General features: G+C 37.9%; 1 protein-coding gene across 10 annotated transcripts; it reads left to right on the forward strand.

Moving 5' to 3' along the window:
• The first annotated feature begins 675 nt into the window (after positions 1 to 675).
• On the forward strand, positions 676 to 15028 carry ZBBX (zinc finger B-box domain containing). Of its 10 annotated transcripts, none has more exons than XM_015291756.4 (18): positions 676 to 1077; positions 1165 to 1314; positions 2530 to 2617; positions 3408 to 3521; positions 3828 to 3915; positions 5714 to 5762; positions 5906 to 6015; positions 7505 to 7672; positions 8138 to 8297; positions 9032 to 9152; positions 9678 to 9808; positions 10018 to 10121; positions 10381 to 10511; positions 10701 to 10870; positions 11753 to 11902; positions 12503 to 12739; positions 13779 to 13917; positions 14804 to 15028. In XM_015291756.4, exons 3-18 carry the CDS (start codon positions 2550 to 2552, stop codon positions 14877 to 14879), a joined length of 2016 nt encoding a protein of 671 aa, XP_015147242.2. In that variant the 5' UTR covers positions 676 to 1077; positions 1165 to 1314; positions 2530 to 2549; the 3' UTR covers positions 14880 to 15028. The 10 variants fall into 10 exon arrangements, with proteins under 10 accessions (XP_015147242.2, XP_046754763.1, XP_015147243.2 ...); XM_046898807.1 differs by having other exon boundaries at positions 10381 to 10487; XM_015291757.4 differs by having other exon boundaries at positions 2535 to 2617.
• Positions 15029 to 17405: the final 2377 nt, after the last annotated feature.

A 17405-nucleotide genomic window follows, 5' to 3' on the forward strand; every position in this document is an offset into this window, starting at 1 on the left:
ATATAAATCTAAAAGCTCAAGTCTCGTATAGAACAGGCTTTTGGCTCTCTTCTAGCTAAAGTACTTGACCCAAAGCCTACGGAATCAGCCTGAATTATTGAAGTTTTGGAAGTAAAATGCCAATTTTTCTGGGGAAAAAAGAACAAATCTTACATATAAGCTAAAAGGTTTGCATTTTTTCCTCATGGAAACTTTGAACTCACAAGTAATCTTGAGCATCATAGCAATGAGTGAGATGCAGCTCATCCGGAACAGCATTCATTTTGCTTTCTTTAAGGATAAGTACCCAACGCACCGGCTACTGAAAGAGGTCATTATAGGAGATGCGATATGAAGTCCTGTATTTAGATGGCTATATATAACAGGTTTTCCCTACAGGAAAGGGTATGTTTAAATGCTAACACAAATGCTCCATGTACGGTCCAGAATGCACATCAGCAGTTGCTAATGACGGACTTACACTGAGTTATGAGGGAACCTCCTTGGGGGGGGTGGAGGCTGCGGGGAGGACGCAGCCTGCTTTAGCAGCACAGTCACCCATTGCTTTAACTACCCCACCCCCCCTCCGGCCGCAAGGAATGGTCTCTCCCCACATGTCGGTCCCCCCCCGTCCCGCCGTGTCGAATGGACTCTCCTGGCACGCGCCCCGCGCGGCCCGCCCCGCCGCCTGCTGCTGACGTAGCGCGTCGCTGTTGCCATGGGAACGGCTGTGGCGTCGCCGCCGTGGGAGCGCAGCGGGGACCGTTGGGTTCGCTGAGGCGGGGGGGGGGAGATCCCATCTTGTGCCGAACCCCGGCATAAAATCCGTGCTCGTGGGCATTCGATGCGGGTTGTGATACGTGCTGTAGTCACCCTTTGGATTCTATGGGTTTATTAACCCGAGAAAGCTGTAGGGATGCAGTCTGCTCCCGTTAAACTCCCGTAGTTTGAAACAAGCTGCAGTAATTTCATCCATTTTGCATTAAACTGCACGAACTACAATAATTTCATCCATTTCGAAGCCATTAAGCTCTCCTTCAATTGACGAGAAGGAAGTTTCAGCCGGTAGAGTTGCTTTTAGGTTCTCCTCTACCCCATGTTAGTAATACATCATTGATGAGTGTTTTGTTTCTTGAACTGAGGTACCACTGAGATGCACTTTAATTGCATTAACGTTATTTTCAGGTTTGTGTGAGCAGACAGCTGAACTTTTGCTCTTGGGCTCAGTTATCCATTTGACACTTCAGAAACAGAGAGCTTCTCCACAGCACCGAAGTCCTGCTTCCAGCTGGAGTCTGTTAACCAACGATCGAAGAACAAAAAGGTTTGGCACCTGTAAGTCTTTGCTGCTGTGCTTGAAATCAGGTGTTGTTGTGCTTCTTTAGCAGAGCTGTTGGAGAGAGTTGGGAAGAAGGCTACAAAGATGATCATGGGGCCGCAGCACCTCCCCTGTGAAGACAGGCTGAGGGAGCTTGGCTTGTTCAGCCTGGAGAAGAGAAGGCTGTGGGGTGACCTCATTGCAACCTTTCAGTACCTGAAGGGAGCCTACAAACAGGGGGAGAGTCAACTCTTTGAAAGGGTAGATGACAGCAGGACAAGGGGAAATGGCTTTAAGTTGAGGGAGGGAAGATTTAGGTTGGATGTTGGGGGAAGGTTCTTTACCAAGAGAGTGGTGAGGTGCTGGAACAGCTGCCCAGAGAGGTTGTGGATGCCCCGTCCCTGAAGGCATTCAAGGCCAGGTTGGATGGGGCCCTGGGCAGCTTGGTCTAATATTAAATGGGGAGGTTGGTGGCCCTGCCTATGGTGGGGGGTTTGGAGATTCATGATCCTTGAGGTCTCTTCCAACTATTACACTTCCAACTATTACACTAACTATATACAGTTATTCTGTAATCTGTGATTCAGTTTGCTTAGCTTGTGTTAGTTACACTGCAAATGTTCTAGAACAGGGAGGGTGTGGATGATAAGCTTCTGTTTGGGCTTCTTGCTGCATAAACTTGCCTGTTGGAAGAGTATTTTACAATGGTGGGTAAAAAAGTCTCTTTACGCTGTCTTGAAATGTTGAGAGTAGGGAATAACTATCTGCTCTGAAGTTACATTCCCATTTTGAAACAATTTGGGTAGGACTGAAGACATTTATCACTATGAATGCATTTATCATTACAAATCAGTTGAAATGATTTGACTTTGTAGGCATTGATACTGTTCTCTCCTCTCTACTTTCCTTGGGTCTCCTTCAAGAAAAATGTATTTTACATAATATTAAGCTACTTTCTTTGAACTTCAGGGAATTACCCAAATGAAATAGAAAAGTAAATCTTTTCTCTGGTATCGTGAATGTAATAACAAGCTTTTCTTTCAGCTAAATATAACCTAGAGTGTTTTAGGTTTCTAGTGACACTTCATATAAACCACTTCTACTCTGCATTTCTCTTTCCATGCATTGATATTTCTTGGCTTTCTATTTTTTTTTACTGTTTGAATTTCAATGAAATTAACATCTCATAAGGTTTCTCTCTGTAGATGATGCAAATTCTCTCTCTCTCTAAGAGCAGACAACACTGGGAATCATGAACAACAATAATTTTGTGGTACTCCCAGGTTCAAAAAGTGTAACCTCTGTGAGATTAAAAGCCAAGTAAGTGCATTTTATCTTACTGTGCTAGATATGTTGTATCACTGTTTTTCTTAAGTTGTCACAAACTGTTAGGTGGAAGAGCCTATTTGTGTACAAACAAGAATTATCCTTAAAATATATGTTTGATCATACAGCCTTCATAAACTTCACTCGTGTGTTTTTCCTCCAGTATTTTCCCTATGCTTTTACTCTTTAGCCTTTCTTCCTTCTTAAACTTTAAATTACTTTCACGTCTTATGACTCTGTATAACTAACATATATGTGTTTGTGAACAAATGGTGATAAAGCGTTCACTGGGATAGTTTATTGCAATATAGTTAAGCAACAAACCTTTCTGAACTCAGACACAGTTGGATTAGTTTTAGATTAGCAAGATAAGCTTATACTGAAGCAGCCATATCACTACAAAAACTAACTAACAACGTCAACAAACCATAAATATCTTTATGTTGTCTTCTGATCTGAGGCCTTTCAAATCTTATGAGAGCAAACAAACAAACAAACAAAAAAGCCCACAATTTACTGGAGACTGGATCCTCAGAATGCTGCCTCTTTCAGTAAAGACCGCTGTGATAGGGTGGCCTTGGTTGTAAGGAGGTTGTTCTTGACCTGCAGTTAATTTTGCAGAGCTGTTTTCAGTCTTACTGGTAGACAGAAGGGTACCCTGCCTTTAATGGCAGTTATTTTTTATTTCTTGTTTTTGTCTTGCTGCTTTAATGTCTTTCAGATGTCTTAATGAATGTATTTTATGTAGTTCTTATTGTATATTTTACTACCATGACTTCTCTAGAACTGTCAGAGAATTGCAGCTGGAGAAAGTACAGTTGGAAATGGAAAACAAAGAGGTGGAGAAGAAATTACGACAGCTGCAGTCCAACATGAGCAGAGAAAAGGAGGAGAGAAAGTAGGTGAAATTTCTGGGTGCAGACCCTGCAGTCAATTAGCATGTTACAATCTGTACTGATAGTAATATGAATGGAAATGATGAAAAACATATGGCAGTAAGAAAAAACATGGTGAAATATTCAACATGCTCTTGACCTTGTCTTCTGGGGAACCTGTTGCTGCTGTTCTCAGCTGGTCCCCAGAGAGAGTTTTCCCTTTCCTTTTCCATCTTCCTTCTTGATTTATTTTTTTTTTCTCCCCAAAGTGATCTGTTTTGTTGGAGTTGGCACATATTTAGTAAGCTCTTTCTTGCCTTGGTTCGTAGGAAATCAAGTGCTTATCATTGGAAGTCTGGACAAGCAGGACCAACCCTAGCCCGATTTTTGTCACAAAACAAAGAAAAAAGCAGTAAGGTAATAAGCTGTCAATGTATTTGCAGGTAAAGCTATTTAAAATTAAAGATTTAGATTTATGCTACAAATATGGGGATTTTAAATACAGTAGGAATAACAAGTTGAGTAATTCTGAGTAGAATTTTTAAGTGTTTCCCTTTGAGCTGGAGGAATGTCAAGCTCTGCCTAGTGATCTGTTGTTGTTCAATTGTAATAGATATTAGATTGGTAGAAGCAATGATAATTTGCTGTTGTGATAGTCCAGTTTGGTATCACTGGAAGTTATCGTGAGCCTGATGTGTTAAGCCTAAGGCACTGTGCTTTGAGTAACTTGAGATGAGACTGGTAAAATGTTGCTGCTTTTAAGTATCCTTACAGGTGGTGTTATCGCTTCAAGTTGCAATAATGGAGTCTTAATATTTTCTTCTCTGAAATAAAATTATCTCTTAGACTTTTATTCTTGAAACTTTTTGTTAAAGTAAACATTAAGCAAATCTGTGATCAAATAGTGTTCCTATGCACTGTTTAAATGACAATTATGATAAACTGGACTGATGTTCTTTATTCATTCCACGAATTTGTGTGAAAAATCTGTGTGAAAAGATTCCTAAATCCAGACTCATTCACATAGAGATAATTCCAGATGTGTTTATAGAGGCATAAATAGGTCTGAATGGGACACAAATGAAGTATTATTGTAGTGGAAATGCTAAGTTGTGGTTTGAAATGGTGATTGAGCATCTGATGGGAAGGCAGGGGAGCTCAGGTGCACACAATGTACCTGAGTGATGGGCAGGGGTGGAGTCAGGATGCATCCCTTCCCAGACCTCATTTAAGGGTTGGCAGTGGAAGTGAAGGCATCTCTCTGGAGATCCCCACGGTTTTTTGAAGGTAAGCAGCTTTTTCCCCCTCTTATTTCTACACCCCCTTCTGGCATGTCTGAGTGGATTCTCACTTGGTGCAGCCTAGGCTTTTGCAGCTCTGCTGTCATTGTTGTGCTTTCCATTGCATTACAATTATGTTGCACATATGATTTTTTTCCTGCAAATCATATGTTGGAATGAGTTATGAATAAAGAGGGGTTATTAAAAACTGACTGAGATAAGAAACCCGTGCAGTGACAATGTCAGACTTAAGCCATCACAAGTTGCTGCTAGCAGTCTTCTGAAGCAGCAACAGTTTGGTGTGAAGGTCTTTTCTGCTAAGACACTCAGTTTCAATAAAATTGCCCACTTGCTTGCCAGTGGAAAAGAGAGGATCAGAGTGAGAGTTTCCTTTAACCCACTTCTTTCTTCTTCCCCTTGACTGAGACAAGAAGCTTGGAGTTGTTGCTACTTGAAAGGCTTCACACTTGAGCTGTGATGGCTGAGGAGAAGGTGTGTGAAGCAAAGCTTTCAAAATGGCAAAACTGATGTGTGTGCAAATGCACAGGAGTAGGGAGGTGGTGGAAAAGCTTGGAAGGAAAAATCAAGGACCAAAAACATTGGAAATGATTTGTTTATTGGGGTGCTAGATTCTGGAAGGGAAACAAGGGGAAGCATAAGCAAAACAATACGATTTCTCACCTTTCTGCCACTCCCCTCAACAAACTTTAGGTATGTGTGGATGGCAGTGTGGATTTTAAGTCTGTGCAGTAGACTGCATGGATTGAATTTTCAAGTGGAGTCAGCATGGTTATGAAGGTTCTACAGGTTTGTGTGTATTCGTGCTATGTACCTGCTATCTTTGTATTCATTTTCATTAGCATCTTAAGGCTCTCTTTAATATTCATACTCTAATACATTAGTATGTAAATATTTGTAAATACTCTTTTGTATAGGTTTCTTCAGGAAAAGTGAAGTTGCAGCTGCTGAAAGAACCACTTCAAGGTAATAGTTTCTTCATTAAGTTAATTAAAAACCCACAAACTTCTGGCAGAGTGTCAGATTCTTGAAAGTTGCTGCAATTAAGAAATGAAGAAGAAATCAGGGGCTGTGGTAGCAGGTTATTTGGTTTTGTTATTTTTCCCTAGTGTCAGAGAAAGAACCATTCAAGCATGGAATGTCAAATTATGGAGCTCATGAAAAATCTGAAGCAAAGGAGATAGTTTCCCATTGTCCACATACTAAGAATGAAGGGCTGGTAAGTATATGGTATAAAAGGTATCAATAGAATATGTATGTACAGAAGCTCTGTAACAGTATCTAGATGTGATTGTATGGTATAGTAAATAGCAAAAGTGCGAGGTATACAGGAAGGAGTCAACTGACATAGGTCTCTTCAGTGAACTCCATATGTGAAGATACAAATGGGCATTCCTAAAACACAAGTTCAAGTCTGAATGTTAGTTACTGTCTTGTACTAGCTTTTCTGTGCAGTGCTCTTGTATTATAGTCAATGGAAGTGTATTCCCTCTGCCTCCTTTTTTGGAGAGGAAGGAGGAATATATTTTATTACCACTTCCCAGTGGCAAGTGTCAATGTCAAAGAACTGAACTGAACCTTCAGCCTTATCTTTTCTGGCAAATACAAGATTTTATACATATTTTACACTTTCTTCAGCTGCTGGGAGTAGTAAGTCATTTAGAGGGCTGCTTGCTTCAGTGAGATGATCCACATGAGATGCTAAGTTTAAAACTATTAGATACACAGTAATTTACAAACAGGAAAAAAATAGATATCTAAGACTATTTTGAACCAACTTTAGATAATCTGACTTAACTGGAATGGAATTTGTATTGTAATAGGGTTTCTCCACCTGTTTGTGCAAATATGTTGGTAATGTTCTACGTGATTACATCCCCTTCAATTCTGATTGCTCTCAATTGATTGCTCAGTACACCTTAAGTAAAGGAAAGCTTTACATGTTGATCTCCAGGAGTGGCGGAGATAAATAGCTCTCTTATCAGGTCTTTAACAGGGAGCTCCCCCAGCGTGTGCATGTGGCTGAAGGAGACTTGAGATTGCCGTGATCGAAACAAGCTGTATGGTTGCAGGCAAAGAGCGCATATTCAGTAGTCTGTGCATATTTTGTACTTCTAAATACTTTAGTACTTAAATACTTTGATGAGCAGGATGCACTGATAGTTCTGTCTTCTTTCTGAACTCGGTTTTGCTGGTTAAGTTACAATGGAAAACATCACTATGAATGATGAGCTGGTTTATGCGTGTGCCTTTTAGCAAGGACAAGCAGGAAACCTACCCCCTAAAACTCCTCTGAAGATTACCTGGCATCAGAACCACCTGTGTTTTGCTTCCCTTTGCGCTCAGCTAAGAATTCATTCACTCCCCGCCTGTACGCTGCGGTGACCGCCTGGGAGCCCCGGCTGCGTGCTGACACGGGCTGTCCCCGAGCGCACCGCCAGGGGGCGCTGCAGCTCCACAGCGCCGGGTCGGGGGCGGTCCGGGCAGCGGATCGGGCCGTGCTCAGCGGCTGCTGCTCTGCGAGCATTTGTGACTATGGATTATTGGATTTTGGTTCACACGCTTGCGCTCTGTTGATTGTGAACATTAGCGCGTTTGTCAACGTCTCTCTGCTTTCTATGTGTGGTTCTTTTGCTTCTTCTATTGTGCCGATGTAGTGGGAAGTTTATTTATAACAAACGAAAGGTTTCATAATATACCCTAAACAGACAGAAGCCAGTACACGTGCTGGAAAACTGCAAGTTGTTGATCACTTCGGATTTAATTCATCGATGAATGAAACAGAAATTAATCACGAGGAGAAGAAGGTGAACAGCAAGCATGGGGTCACTTCAAACAAGTTGTCATCCTTGCCAGAGTCAGCAGGAACTGCTGAGGTACTGCGCAGTTCAAAGCCAAAATCACTTAAACGTTTGTGACACCTTCAGCTGGGTGACCTGAGGTTTCTCTCAGCCTGATCCCTCGCACTTGGCACACTGTCAGCCTTAACAGTCTAGTGACCTGTATTTATGTCACTGGGTATAATATCTGTCCTATATATACAGGATGTAAGCTCTCTATGACTAATGCTTTGTCCCTACTGAAAGTATGAAAGTATTTACATTATTTTTTTGCTTATGCTGCCCCCTCTGCCCCAAATTTTGCTCTTGACAGAGCACTTAAGTTTAGCTGTGGACAAGATCACTTAACAGTTGAGTGGGTTTGATTACCAGGGCAGCACAGAAAACTGGGTTCTGTAGTTCCGTAGCTGAGAATACAAATGTTGTTGCTATTATGTATGTAACCAGGGGGAGGATTATCATCAGAAGTGCTGTATTAATGATGCTGTGGAACTGATTTAGGAGCTCTCTTCAGAATCAGACTGGACAGGCCTTGACAATCAGGACAAAGGGATATTACTAAATGGTGTATTTAATGAGGAAGAATCTGCAAAGTCTTTTCAGGAAGCTTTGATTCAATGGAGAAATGGTAATCATGATCACAGACGAGAACAGCATGCTGGTGAGGTTCTACCTAGTATGATTTCTTTGTTGTTTGAATTGCATCTTAAAAATAGTAGCCGTTTGGATAAGTTAGCAGCTATTTTAGGTAGCAAGGATAGGTATTCTGCTAGAATAACAAATGTTTACTTGTTCCTCTGCATTCTAGTGTAAATTAGCAACAACCTATGAAGTCTTATGGCTACCACCACTGCTGAAAATATTGCGCAATGACTGGTTTTAACATCTCATGCACCCTTCTGAGAATTAATAGCAATCATATGTGACAGGCTTTACAGGTGTGACGAGCAATGTGTCATACATCATTAGGTACAAGGAATGCTTGTATGTGTTGCTGCTAATCTGTAGAAAACTTCTGTGTATTTTACAATCTGAGATTACTTTTTAATTTCCTTTTAGTAATAGGAAGAGAAGCTAGGTAACCATTAGCTGTATGATCCTATCTAAACCTATATAAAACCAGTGTTTTCCACAAGTTCTGACAGCGTGAATTCCTTCTGGCTGAATTCAGTAAATGGAAACAAGTTGTAAATTATGCTTCATATGACTCAAAGCTCCCTTTATCTTTTCATCTAACAGGATTATCCCGACATTATAAATTTTAGAATTATGCAAAGGCTCAGCTGAGCATAGACCAGTAGCTTGATGTTCATTCAAAAATAATGTATCTAAATAGTGAGTTTATAAATGTGAATATCTGCATTTGTGTAATTTTTTTTTTAATAATTCTGATAGAATCTGTGAGAAATCATGAGGTACAGACCAGTCTTTCTGTTATGAAAGAAAACGTCCAAATTCAATTCAAGGAGAGTGGCCTGAGCTACATGGAGAAACTCTTGCTTAAGAAATACAAAAGGTATTGTTGAAGTCACTGGTGCTAGTGAATGAAGTCAGAAATTCTTCATGGCATGAACAAAATTGCATTGGAACTTTGTTATATTGGAGGATTAATTAGGGTGTCTGTTAAGTGGGTATGTAATTGTGCAATGTAGCCATTGTAGTCAGACTTGATGACTTCCTATATCAGAAATACTACAGAGGGAGTATTTGAAAAGAGTCTCTTTGCTGTCAATTGGTTGTAGAAGTTGAAGGCCAATGATGATATTTGGAAGCCTGAGTTGATTTTAGGAATTTTATACAGAAAAACTACACCCTTTAAGGTACTGCTGTAAATATAACAAACACTGGTGGAATTCCTGCAGGGTGAGGTCATCCCATCATTCATTCAAGTGAGATTGAACAAAAGTGGCTGCTTTTTAGCAGTAGTAAATACTGATGCAGTAAATAGTATGGATTTTTTTGATGACATAAAAAAAAGCTTTTTTAAAGCCTGATTATTTCTTTTATTTTGGTGGTCATTGCTTTTCTTTTTTTTTATTAGGACTTCTGTTGATGAAATGTCTGCTAGTTGCCTTAAGGATTCAAGGCCTGAGCATGAACTGACTGCATTACGCAAAGCTGTGACTGGAGGAGAGGGAAAAGGAGATGCTGGTGATACAGATGATTTAAGAGGTGTAGTAGATTTTTTTTATTGGAACTAAATATTACATATTGGGAGGTAAATATTTTTTTGCTATAGTTTCTGAAATATACATACTTAAACAGTTTCTGCCTGAAAAAAAGTAACTATAACTGAGAAAGTAACATAATAGTTTGTGTTTTTAGAAGTGCATCATGAACATGAAAAAAATAAAATGCATCAAATTAATTGTATTTTGCAGTCGAAGGGGTGAGGAGATACTGGACTTCTGTTTTTAGAGAGGAAGTACCCAAGAGTGTCACGGAAAGTGTGGAGTCCACTCTGAAAATTGAATTTCTACATGATGTAAGTATGTACTGAAGAACTTCATAAACCATATAAGATGACTGCGAAGGTTTAAGTATTGACCTGTTAAAATTTAAACTAGTAACAATGTAGTTATTTATAATTAAAATATATGTATGTATTTGATCTCCTGGTGTCCATGGACCCTTAATGTATGGGAATTACACAGAAATTATGTCTGCACGCTTTTTGTCACTTGAGTTTGTGGCTTTTGGACTTGTATTCTATTGGTGAATATGCTTTTTTTTTTTTTAATTAGTCTTATGGCGTGGAGTTGGAAGAATCATGTAACTTCTTGGCGTCAGAAGCTGAGGCCACAGAAATGAATAACCAGAGAAACATTGAACCATTTGAAGAGTTTGGAAGGTGTGAGAAAAGAAGAGATTATTTGTAAGAGGAAGGGAGTATTTCTAGTTTCTGATTAATGTTCATAAATAACTGGTAAAACTTATCCTTAGTAATTAGAACTGTGAGATTAAATGAAACATATGCACTTATTCTGGCATCCCAAAATGTCTTTGGTAGGATGTAATCTGTTTTGTTGTATTTTACTCTTGTAATCTTTCCTCTGTTTCCAAGTGGTTCAGCAACTGCAGATCAGAAAAGCACACTATCAAACCTTTTGCCAAAAGAGACTGCAGCCATGATGAGGAAGTCATCTTGTCACTCAACTCTCATGGCTGACGCTCAGTATCTTTTACATTCTCCTCCTGATGGAAATCTTGTTTCCTCTAAAGAAATCTTGCAAGGTAAATTTTCGTAGTTTTCATTTTTTCAGTTATATACATCAGTTTTATATACAGTTGACTATCATGAGAATGATAAAACTATTGGTAATAGTCATTTTTTAAAATTAACCATTTGTTGAGCTATGTAAGTGTCATGAACACAACTTGTGTGATAGTTATCTTAAATCTGTGAGCTTTTATGTGAGCAATAACTGCTCTTATGTGAGTTGTAGACTGGAAATAAATCCATCGTTAAGCAGAATGTGAAAAACTTGTTTCAATGTACAGTACTAGATTTAACATGTGGCGTGTGTTTTTATCCTTAACCATTGCAGGAGGCTTGGAACTAAGTGGTCTTAAAAGATCCCTTCTAACTCTAACCATTCTATGGTTCTTTTCATGTAGGAAAAGCTTGATTAAGCTGAAGAAAATTATAAATTATAATATTTTCTGTGTGAAAGATGTGTGTAAGTGTTCCAGTACATGTTGCATTCAGTGTAGCCATGATGATTCTTAGGTACATCAGTGGTTCCAAGGATCTTATTCTGTGTTGTAAACATATACAGGATAGGTCACTTTATTTATTTTAAGAAATACGTTGGTCTGTAAGGATACTTTGTTTCTTAACCTTGCTAGTACCAAATGTTAGCTCCAGTGCTATAGGACCCCTAGGTGTTCTCTTTGTACTTAGTTCAAGGAACTGCTTATTTGAGTCTTCAAGTAGGGGGAGCAAGGGGAAGGGAAAGGAGAGCTGACTAACGAGGTGCAGTTTATGTTTTTCTTTATTGAAATTTCTGCACTTAATATAGACTTCATATCATATTGTGTTAAATGCAGCAAGTATGGTAATAGTAAATATGCATTAATACAAAATCAGTGAAGACTTTTAATTCTTAATTTCAGGAGATGGGAGATGGGTTACTGACACAAGTTTAAGTGAACATGCTGATGAGTCTGTAGTTGAGGCTGTCTTAGAAAGTCAAATGAGTAGATCTTCAAGTGGTCTCAAGACTTGTTACCAGAGGAGAAATTCTACATGCAGATCATACTCAGGTAAGTTTTGAGATCCTACTCTAATAGGTTATTTTGCCTAGTATTTATTTTTAAGCATGTCTGCAACCTTGTTTCTTTAAAGCAGAGAATGTGTTTCAGAGGTCTATTTGCTGTATGTCCCCTGTTTCTGTGTTGAAAGCTGTGGAACTGGGAAATGATTTTTTTTGTTGTTGTTCCAAAAACAGTGTAAAAGCATAAGAAACAACAAACCATCAAAAGATTTAATATTAAAAGTTTTTGGAATTTAGATGGATATTTAAATGACAGTGATGGTTTCAGTTGCTTATGGGAGGACAATCAATAAACACACAGCTTTTTTACTTTTATAAATGTTCCTGACAGCCTTGGATTAGTTTAGATGAGCAGAATATATGCAATCTTTCAGTCAGTGTGACTTCTTCCAGCCAGAAAGCATAGAGTTTAAGATTTGTCTGTATGAGTAGTAATTGTTTATAACGTTTGTTTTAGTAATTTATAATAAATAATCCATTTGGATCAACTTGTAATCTATAGTTGAAATTGCATCATTCATTATTTGAAATTGAATTATCTTTATGAAATCTTGAATTTGCTACAAGTTGTGATCTTGTGTGATTTCAGGGAATGATTCTATCAGACCTCAATCAATGGATGTGCTACAACGTAAACTGACCAGAAATAGTCCAAAAAACTCTCATCCAAGACCAAAGAGTTCACCTATGCATACCTTTAGAGCTGATACTGAGATATCAAAGCACAAGTATGTGGATGTAATTAAGCAAGATGAGCATTGTTGGGAGTATATTGCTGACCAAGAAGCTTTACTCTGTTTGGAAAAAGAATTAGAAACTTACCTATGTAAGTGGTAATATAGCTTTTTCCCCTTAGACGTAATGTAATGAAGGAATGTAGCTTTTTCCTTTTTTTTTTTTTGCCCTAATATCAGTTAGATCTAATAATATTAAACCAGTTAACTATGCAAGACTAGTTGAACTGTGATTTATTTCTATTTGATCATACTTTAATCTACCTTTAATTTAGTAGAAGCAAACTGTCTCATGCCAGCTGTCTTAATTATTTTGTTTATACACTGCAATTTTACTGCAGAAATTTGCAGAATATACTTACACTATCAGATAATGATCTACTTTCAAATAAGTATCCTTTCCTTCCATATGCATCCTTGCCTTCAAAATGGACACCTTAACTGTTAGAAGCTAGATTTGTGATAAGATTTGTGATACAAAGCTAGCAGGAAAGGGAAAAGATGGGCAGAAAATTCTATAAACCTATCCTGGTGAGAACTGCCAGTGATAAGGGTGCTATAGATGTATTGCCTCACTTTGGGTTTGACTCCAGCCATTTTGCTTTGTCGTTTTTAAGACTGTCCCAATCTTTATTTCCCTTTTCATTTCAGTTCCTTGGAATACTTTTCACATATGTAGAAGCCTATAGCAGAAATGCATGACTAGCTGGAAAAAATATAGTGTGCTTGCATGTGTGTTATCTAACAGCTATAGACTGTGTCACTGGCTGATTATCTCTTTGGATAGTACTTGTTGGTATATCCATTACTGTTATAAATGCATTCTACCATTAGCTATCTGCCTTTGCTGCTGTATACTGAGGCCTCATGCTGGACCCTACCTACAGTGTTTCATATCGTGCTGGTATAACCATCTCAGAAGTGAACTCTCTCCATTATTTCTAATGATACAGGAGCTATATAATAAGTCATCATTTATTTGAGAGCTTGTAATTGTAGCTGGTGAAGGATGTCATTATTTAAGCACTTAATACTTTTGTTGATACTATGAAACTCTATAAAATTGATAGTGTAAATAATGTGGGATTTTTTTGGTTATATTAGTTACTGAAATAACTGCAAATCTTTCAGGTTCTCAAGAAAAACTTTACAACCTAACTTCTGAAGATGTAACCTCCTCCAGCAGATGCTCAAGGAAGATGTATGGAAATGTTACAGATTTCCATAAAACCCTGGATCTAAAAGACCACAGCAGAGCTGATATGCTTGGGTAAGCTAAATTCCTCAAGTATATTTTTATGGTACTGTAAAATTTTAATATGCCAAACATCTTCCCAGAACCGAAAAACATCCTTAACTTTCTGATTTTACTTCGTATGCTTATTACTAATGTCGGCATGACTTATTTTGTATCGTGTTTTTCTAAGTCGGTACTTGCATCTCAGATTAAGAATAAATCAACATCTTTTTTTTTTGAGACTCCAAGTTAGAAGAGTTGAGGTTAAAAAAAAAAAAAGATTTTGTTAATATGCAGCACTGAGATTTAAAATAAACCTGTTACAAGTCATCTGAGCTCCCTGCTTGAAAGATACCTTTAAAAAGAGTTGTGAGCAAGTGAGTCAATAACACTTAACGTAAATGACACATCACAAATTAGTTGTTTTGGAGACTGAGGAGGTAATTAGAAAAAAGGATGTTCCCCAAAGTTCTATTCTGCCATTTTTTTCTTATTATGATCTTGTAGGAAATAATGGTGAGACACTATATATTGTGTGAATATAGCTGATTTCAACTTTTTGTGTTGATAATGAAATTACAGCTCAGTAGAAGTCTAAACTATATTTGCAGTTGGTATTAACGAGGCACACTTTTGTAGCTCAACTGTTCTGGAGTGTGAGATTTCTCCACTAAGGCATAACAGTGACAGGGTTGTTTACCTCCTCCTTATTCATTTACATCTCCTAAATAAAATGTGGTAAAAGCTGAGGGTCTAAGACTGAATAGAGTAGGTTTTGGTGTATACAAAATATGCAGTAAAAGCTATTTTCATGCCTTTATTCCTGTGTATGAACACATACACAAGTCCCTGAGGCTTTACCTAGAGTAGCTAGAGGAACTTGAACTGCTGAAAATCACTGTGTTGTGTTTGCTTTAAGGGTCTGTGATGAAGACCAAATAGATGATGAGGAAGAAATTCTGGAGGATAAACGACAGGTTCTTGCATTACAGTAAATGTGAAGAATGTAATGGTTTTCCATCTTTTCCTATTGTACAAAACAACCAGATGAAGAGTAATTCTTGAGTGCTGCTGATATTATTTATTAAGGATTATTTTGTAAGTCTGTGAATAAAAATTCTTAAAAAAATCACTTGGCTTGGTTTATTTTTCTTACTAGGGAGAAGTAATAGAATAAAAGAAAGCCTAAAAGACTTGTTGGGTGATTTCCTGCATTCTCAGACACAACAACCTGCTTCAGCTTTCTTTAAGGTGGGCAGCGGGGGGGGGGGAGGGGTTCATGTGTTTGTTTTGGTGTCTGACTAAAATGTGGTTAAAGCCTTTTTGTTTCCTGCAGTACTTGTTTTCTCCACTGTGGTTTTTATGATGCTTTTGAAGGTATCTTAAACTTACTTTTCTACAGTTTTGGCCACTAAAGAAGTGAAACTACCAAATTGCACTCATTAAAAGTTAGGACTTGGTGTCAGAAATGCAAGACCTCTCTGCTTGTGTTGGGAGATCTTGTCATTCAAAAGCTTGCAATTAGTGCTGCTTACAATTGCTGTTATCACCTGGCACAACTAAAATTAATGGAAACTTTTCACTGCAGCTTTTGTTTAGAAACTTTATAACTTTTTACCTTCCATCTGTTCCACTGTTGAGTTGTAATCGTTTAAGTGGGGAGTTTGTATAAAATGTGAATCAGAGACCCACACTGTGTTTTTGATTGTTATTAACCATTTGATTTTTAATGAAGGGCTTATAAATAATGACTGAAATAGACACATCACAGCAACAGCTGACGATAAACTGATCAGTAAATCATTGAACCTGATATTAGATGTCTTTTAATGATGATCATGATTTTCATCACTATGTTAACATATGCAGGTAGCTTTACTAAGTTTATTTTGTTCATAGCATCAAATGTTTCAGGATGAGTGCTCATCCTGAAAACCTTGTAGATGTATGTTTGGAGGTGGCGAATGACCTGATTTAATATAACATAAGAAACATTCTGATACATGAGGTAGGTTCTGACAAGCACACACATGTTGGTGTTTTACTTAATGCCACAGAGCTCTAATGTGGTGTGTAGTTATTTTTTATCTCCCCTTCAATTATGCATTGAACACTACATCAGTTTCTTTTACAGGAGGAAGTACTTGAGTAAGCCTAGCTCATAACGACTAGAGTGATTGGGCTGAACAGACCATTGATTTGATTTCCTGCTATATTTCTCCTCTTTAAGGTGAGGACATATTTTTTCACTTTAGTTTTCTTTACAAAGTTTACTGTATATCGATGTTTTATTGCAGTAGTTCTTTGCCAGGAATTCTAATAATAAAATCAGAAAGCAGGTTTTCTGCTTTGTAGATTAAGTCCAATGCTCTTCTTTCATGAGTGCAACCTTTTAGTTCTTTTTGAGTTACTTTTTTGCATGTTCCTGTTATGCTCATTTCCCTTGAACAGAGAGGCTGACTTCTTCCATGCTGTTCCCAACTCTTTTAACTAGGAAGCCAGTGAAGCATATGCTACTGTATTTGTGTGCCTCAACAGTCAGACTTTAATCCTTTGTGACTGTAAGAAATAAATAGAAAGACAGTGTGTTTTAACATCTGGATTTACCAGCTGTGCCATCTCATTCCTTTTATCTGAAAGAAATGGTTATGTTAATACGGCTAATGAACTTTGGACTAAAACTTATTTCAAAGTGATAGTATTCCTTCTGGTCATGTATGCTGTAAACATTTCTCAGTTTTAGAATTCTAGCTTTACTGTATTTCAGGATGTCTTTGTATGTTTTTCTTCAAGACATATTGGTAAGATTGGTAGACTAACTAGATGACTAAAAAGAACACCTGAACTGTATGCAGTGACTTTTAGTTAACTGTGTGGTTTTACACAAGACATCTTATGAATTACTGCAGCAATCAATCTGGATTTTGTAATCTATTTTGAAGTGGTCAGTGCTTTATATATAGAATGGTTTTCACACTGCTGAATGCATTGGTGAATCTCCACTGACAGAAGTTTTGTTTACAAGTATCTGCAGGCTCTTCCCAGAGCACTTTTAACTCTCTTTGCAGAGCACTGTGAGTTGTGTGCTTGCTGTTCACTTCTGTGCTCAGATGGGGAGTGCTCCATGTCAGTGTCTGCGTGCAGGAGCTCAGCAAGTGCTTGAAGAGAAGCAGGAAGGGAACTGCTCATATCCTAATGGGTGCTATTGCTATTTTAATTTAAAAAAAAAAGGCATTCTGAACAGCATAACATCTCTTCTTGATTATCTCCATTCTGAAGCTGATGTTTTGTTTTAATTCAAAATCTGTTGTCCTATAATGTGAAAATCTGTACTTTTGTAAATCACTCATAATTTACAAGTCAGTTAAACGTTTTTGCATGGATGACAACCAAGGATTTGTGCCCGCAAGTATCACTGCGTGAAGTGGGCTATTGAAAGCAAAATCTATTTGCTTTAGATAAAAGAGAAATACTTTGAACTTGAATGATATGTCAAAATGTCAACTGAATTGTCAGCCAGA

This window comes from Gallus gallus, chromosome 9 (genome assembly GCF_016699485.2).
Source record: "Gallus gallus isolate bGalGal1 chromosome 9, bGalGal1.mat.broiler.GRCg7b, whole genome shotgun sequence".
NCBI classification, from domain to species: Eukaryota; Metazoa; Chordata; class Aves; order Galliformes; family Phasianidae; genus Gallus; species Gallus gallus.

Bases quoted from the DNA above. Each gene is read 5' to 3' on its own strand.
- ZBBX (XM_015291756.4), top strand. From the start codon at position 2,550: ATGAACAACAATAATTTTGTGGTACTCCCAGGTTCAAAAAGTGTAACC. The intron at 3,916-5,713 runs GTAATAAGCTGT...TCTTTTGTATAG, and splicing joins ACAAAGAAAAAAGCAGTAAG to GTTTCTTCAGGAAAAGTGAA. The intron at 8,298-9,031 runs GTGAGGTTCTAC...TAATTCTGATAG, and splicing joins CAGACGAGAACAGCATGCTG to AATCTGTGAGAAATCATGAG.